The sequence below is a fragment of the Megalobrama amblycephala genome, linkage group LG1 (genome assembly GCF_018812025.1).
Source record: "Megalobrama amblycephala isolate DHTTF-2021 linkage group LG1, ASM1881202v1, whole genome shotgun sequence".
Classification (NCBI taxonomy): domain Eukaryota; kingdom Metazoa; phylum Chordata; class Actinopteri; order Cypriniformes; family Xenocyprididae; genus Megalobrama; species Megalobrama amblycephala.
Genome location: NC_063044.1, coordinates 17056941 through 17062401, shown reverse-complemented (window position 1 = coordinate 17062401; position 5461 = coordinate 17056941). Strand labels below are relative to the sequence as shown.

The window sequence follows — 5461 nt, the reverse complement described above, 5'->3', positions numbered from 1 at the left end:
GAATACATGTACATAGTTTCTGTGTTTTACATTCTACAATATTAAAATTATTATTTTTTTGTTTGGTATACTATTTTCTTCGTTTATTTTTAAATAAAAAAATTTACTGAAAATGATAAATTAATTCTTTACACTTGCAATAGAAACCACATTTGATTACAAAACTAAATTTATGTATTATTTCGGCAATAACGACAACCAAATGTAGAATGTCACTTTTTAATTTCTGTATTACTAAAGCTAGAAACTATAATCACAAATATAAAAAACATTAGCACAATCAACAATAACACATATAAGACATTGGGTTTCCAGAGGTATCTTGGGACGTAGCATCACATCAGCTCTGGTCCTGTGGAGATTATTCATTGTTTCGGCAGCGATTGACCTATACAAAGAATATAATAATTATCTCTCTGACATGATTACCACATTTCAAAAACAAACACATTACTGTTAAATATTATAACGCTATATATATATAATCTATTATGGGAGAAGAGTTTTATTTGATTGTGTGTTTATCTTGGCCATAAATGATCGTTATTATACACCTTTTTTTTTTTTACTTAGTTTTCCAAAAATCATATTTACTACTACATTTGTCTTGGATGATAAAGTCACCCACGTGATATTTGGATTGTATCATGACTTTTATATAACCACTTTAGATTATAATAACAGTTTATGAGTTTGATATGTTACAGTTAAAATTGTGTAATATGTATTGTTGAAATTTAAATTCACATTAAATTTTTTTTTCAATAAATCCATATAGCTCATAAAATAGCTGGTACTACTAGAGGTACCAGTATTTAAAGAACTCACCTAACTCTCTGCTGACTTGAATTTGCAATAGCTCCAGTGTTGATGGAGCAGGTGCACCAGACAGTACGCCATGTTGACGGGGATCATCAGGTCTCCTGGTTCTGCTTCTAGGAATCCCCTTATTAGCTGATATCCGTCTTTATTCCACATCTGGAGAATGGCACACCCCTTTTGCTGCCCTGCCTGGATGCATAAACAATTATTCTTTTGTGTTAGGTAAACTATGATTATGTCAACAGGATTAAAAATACAATCATATATTTAAAAAAGAAATAAAAAGGTATGGAAGGGTAAGTTTTTATTGTGATCAGATGAAATGTGATTACTGATGCGGATTTATTATACTTACTGCATGAGTTTTTTTGCTCAAGTTTTTGGACCCATGCCAGACGTCCAGAGTGTGGTGGACTCCGCTGTCTCTGTATTTCCCTTTGTCTGGAGGACAAAAGCTAGGAATTTAATGCATACTCACCCAAAATAACCCAAAACAATATCATGTCATAATCAGAGTGATGTATTTTGTCTGTAACGAGTGCAGAAATTTGGGGTGCTTTACAAAAAACATAAAGACTATAGTAAAGATACTTACTGAAGAGAGCTGATATTTGAGCATCGGTACAAATTTCAGTCAAGTTTATTTCTTGACGGAGTGCCTCGAAGGTCTGTTGAAAGGCCTCTTTCTCCATTACAACAGAGTTCCTCATGGTCTCCCTCTTCTCGATGTTGACCATACTGATTATATGTTTAGTTTCATTTTCCATTGTTGAATATGTGCAATACTGTCCATCCGAGCATCACCTTTTATAAGGGAAAGCAAAAGAGCTAAACACTGTTCAACAATGACATACTCATTTTATACATACAGTATATAACTGCATAAAATCACTGGGCAACCGTAGATGAGATTAGCTCTGTATAAGGCCGGTATCTTTTACTAATTGAAGATTTTGTAAAACAAACAACACAAACATTTATACATCAAAGTGTCTGTTTCCATTTTACCAAGTGATGTTTAGTTACTGGTATTTCACCTATAGTGGGGTTGTCACCTTGACAGTGGTGCTGATTGTCGTTGACCCACACTTTGAGTCAATAGGGTCACATGAGGCAAGGTGTAAAAATAGGGTTATACATACAAATCTGAGGATCACATTCTATGCGGTTTAGCCATCATTCACACCTTGCCTCCTGTAAATGCATGGTAGATCAACAACCATCTTTTGAAATATTCTGTACTCTCTTTTAATAGATATCCTGTTTATTTGTGTGTGTATGTGAATTTACCTAAGGCCACAATAGGCCCTTTGGACTGTAGTTGGGCAATGATTTCAGCTCTCTTCTCCTTCCAGAATTCCTTTATGGTGTCCACACAGTATGAGTCTTGTATTCGGAAAAAAGATGACTTCTCCACCATCCCCATATTCGTAAATTTAAAGAGAAGTGAAATCTTGGCATAGTTGTTGCCAGACAGCAGTATGTTACACGCCAACATAAAGTCCCCAGCAAGCATTCCATATTTAACCCTTAAATGCACACCTCGGGTCTTTAGTGACCCGGGACGTCATTCACTACCCTCCTCCTCGTTCATTTTTTAAAGTTAGACATCAACCTTCTTGGTATTCCTCAATAAATTCATTATAAAGAATTTAACAAGAAAAAAATCATAAAATTATAAAAGAATGCCTATTTTTGTATTCATTTTTTGTAAAAATTGTATAGGGTCGCAAACGACCCGAGGTGTGTATGAGTGTACATATATTTTTTCTGCACAACAATAATTGAATCTTAGATGACGAAATAAGTGCAATGTCTGATACACAATGCTGAAGTGACGACTCATTCAGACAGAAAACGAAATAATAAGAAAAACATGATATGGCTCAGTGATTTACTGCAGAGCAAGTACTGAACGCAATAAAATATGACTGTAACTGTTACTGGATGGATCTGGTGAAGCTGTTAGCAATCGAAATATTGATTTTGAAGATGTTGAAAATTATATAGTTTTGAGAATACATTTGAGATCGCAAATTCGTGACCTCAAACATAAAACTAGCCCATTATTTGCTGAATTTACTGGGAAATGGGCTCTGAGGAGGACAGTGGTGATTGCATAAAACATCTGCTCAAACTGAGCCCTTTCAAGCTCCAAAAGGAAACAAAATATGATTTATTTTGTTCTTCTGTAATTGTTACTCTAATATCAGAGGAGTTTTATATTATCGCGACAGGTAGAGATCCTTCTGTGTTAGATATAGATCCGGGTCGATAAAGACCCGAATATGTAAGAATGATTGGTGAAACAGTCATGCATTTAAGGGTTAAAATTGGGCTGTGAAGACCATTTCCAAACAGTGTGACCATTACAACGTATCTGAAAAAGAAAGACAATTAAAAATATATATTTAACCTATATTACACATCTAAAACATTTCAAATTGTTCAAAACATGTTATCAATACAGTCACACAAAGTTCAGACTCACCCATTCCACAATTGCAGCTGTACCCCTGGAATGGATGTTGACCTCAAATGGTTCATGTGCCCCACACTCTGCATTTGTGTTTGTGTCCTTAGCAGTACACGTGTTCACAGGTAGAACAAGATATTCGGCAAGCAGCTTCAGACGACTGTGGTATGTTATAGATGCTGGCTGGCCAATTATGTCATCCTCAACCATGATTTTAGCAGTCTCTGGGACTGGATGCATGTCTGCAATAGTAGGGTCTTGGGAGTTGTCTTCGGCATCGTGCACAGTGTCCTCCATACTAATTGTTTGAAGGGAATTCAGACAAATCGGAGTCTTCAGAGCACCGCCAGTCCTGTTGTAACACAAATATTTAAAAAATATCTAGCAAACATATGAATAACTTCAATATAATAGTCATACAGTATTGAACCTACCGCACACAAATATGTGGCATATAGTCCTCATCATCACTGTCATCATAGTCTGTATCTATTTCCTTTGTTTCGTCTTCTTCAAATGATGACACAGACTTTGTCTCCATATCAGGACACCAGGTGTCATCTTCCCACTCGATACTATGTAGTAAAATTGGAAAATTATATTCAATCTAACAATATAATTTAAAACATCTATTCAGTCAACACAACAACTTACATTGAGTTTTTAATGTTGTTAAATTCATCTTCACTGATGACATCCAGATCCAGTGATAAAAGAGAAGATTTTATGTCACCATCACTGGTTGAAGTAATGATGGAGACAATAACTATAAAGTGAAGTTTGATAAAAAATGTATACAAATGTCTCACTAATCAATACCTTGCATCTAATTCCTGAATGTTTTTATCCTGTACGCTGCTACTATCCAACTCTTCAACTCCAGGGACTGAGAAGTCATCATCTCTGGAAAAATGACAATAAAAACAGATAAACATGTTGATTGTTATAAAAACTGTCACTCGTTCACTGAACGACACAACATACAAGTCTCACCGGTCAGAAAGCGACTCCGAGACAATAGTGGATACAGGTGGTGGTGGCATTGTAAATCCACTTTTCGATGGTGTGGACGTTGATATGTCTTTCTCATAACTAATAAAAAAAAAATTATACAAATCAACACAACAATTACATCACATTTATAAAATGTCTTGATTACAGATAAACAGAGTAACATACACTCAAATATCAACTCACAACTGCATTGCAGACACAAAATAATAACACACACATACAACAAAGTGTGTACGACACACACAGATACAAGATAAAGACATCAGTAAACATAGGTAGAGAATATAAAAACAAAACAAAGGCGAAAAAAAACGTGCAGGTAAACTTACAGGTGAACATGGTAAAAGAGTTAGACAGAGGGTAAATATAGTTCTAAGAAAAGTTCCTAGATGCGGAGTAACGTTAGGCCTACTATCTGTTAAACATGTATTTAGTTATCTAAAGCAAAATTATGCACAATTCAACACTATAGCTATCATCTATAGATTATTTATCGTCTCTACTACGGCTCGCTAAGTAATGTTATGTTAGCTATATTACGCAGCTACGTGTGCTAATGACACATGCTTCATGAAAAAATAAACAAAAAAATATGTATGATCAAAATACAAAAAGAAAGATTTACCTGTCTAGCAGAAATAAAGCCATCAAGGAGTCACTTTTCAGCCCCTTGAGTTCCCTCAATTCTCGCCATCGCTGGAAAGCCACGCCGATATTAACTCGCGTTTTATTTCTTTGTTTATCCAAAGACTTTTTGTTCATTGCCTTTTCTTGTACTGTTACTGTCTTCCTTTTTTGCCTGGTTTGCCTTCACTAACTGCATAGGCCGGTACTGTGAATTTTGCTTGCTGTTTCTCTGCCATTGTTTTGGTATTCCTAGGATCCGTGCCTCTTGAATTCCTCAAATCAAACGTGCGCGCGCAAGTGGGCAGGTCATGTGTGGCAACAGGGTGGTTGCCATGGTTGCGAGAGAGTGACAGTCGCCTAAGCCAATCCTATGTTTCGTCCCGGATGGAAATAATGAGCTGTGTTTAATACAGATTAAACGGTCTAGAGTCACTCGATTTTTATACTCTTTTTATCAGAGTTCTTACATTTTAATTATGCATTGATATATATATAGAAAGTTTAAACAAATTTGGAAGAAAG

The 5461-nt window shown here is 35.4% G+C and overlaps 1 protein-coding gene across 1 annotated transcript; it reads right to left on the bottom strand.

Annotated features, from left to right (window-relative positions):
• Nucleotides 1–216: 216 nt before the first annotated feature.
• On the bottom strand, nt 217–4099 carry LOC125264809. The gene is made up of 9 exons (XM_048184586.1): nt 3953–4099; nt 3733–3873; nt 3314–3650; nt 3154–3202; nt 2113–2349; nt 1418–1626; nt 1178–1263; nt 829–1011; nt 217–388 (listed from the first exon to the last, which is right to left on the bottom strand). Exons 2-6 carry the CDS (start codon nt 3837–3839, stop codon nt 1565–1567), a joined length of 792 nt encoding a protein of 263 aa, XP_048040543.1. The 5' UTR covers nt 3840–3873; nt 3953–4099; the 3' UTR covers nt 217–388; nt 829–1011; nt 1178–1263; nt 1418–1564.
• Between the last annotated feature and the right edge of the window lie 1362 nt (nt 4100–5461).

What these genes read in the sequence shown, in the direction of transcription:
- LOC125264809 (XM_048184586.1), bottom strand. Translation starts at nt 3,839, where the DNA reads ATGGAGACAAAGTCTGTGTCATCATTTGAAGAAGACGAAACAAAGGAA. An exon ending in ATGCCACATATTTGTGTGCG is followed by an intron (nt 3,651 to 3,732) that starts GTAGGTTCAATA and finishes GTGTTACAACAG; the next exon opens with GACTGGCGGTGCTCTGAAGA. An exon ending in CAGCTGCAATTGTGGAATGG is followed by an intron (nt 3,203 to 3,313) that starts GTGAGTCTGAAC and finishes TTTCTTTTTCAG; the next exon opens with ATACGTTGTAATGGTCACAC.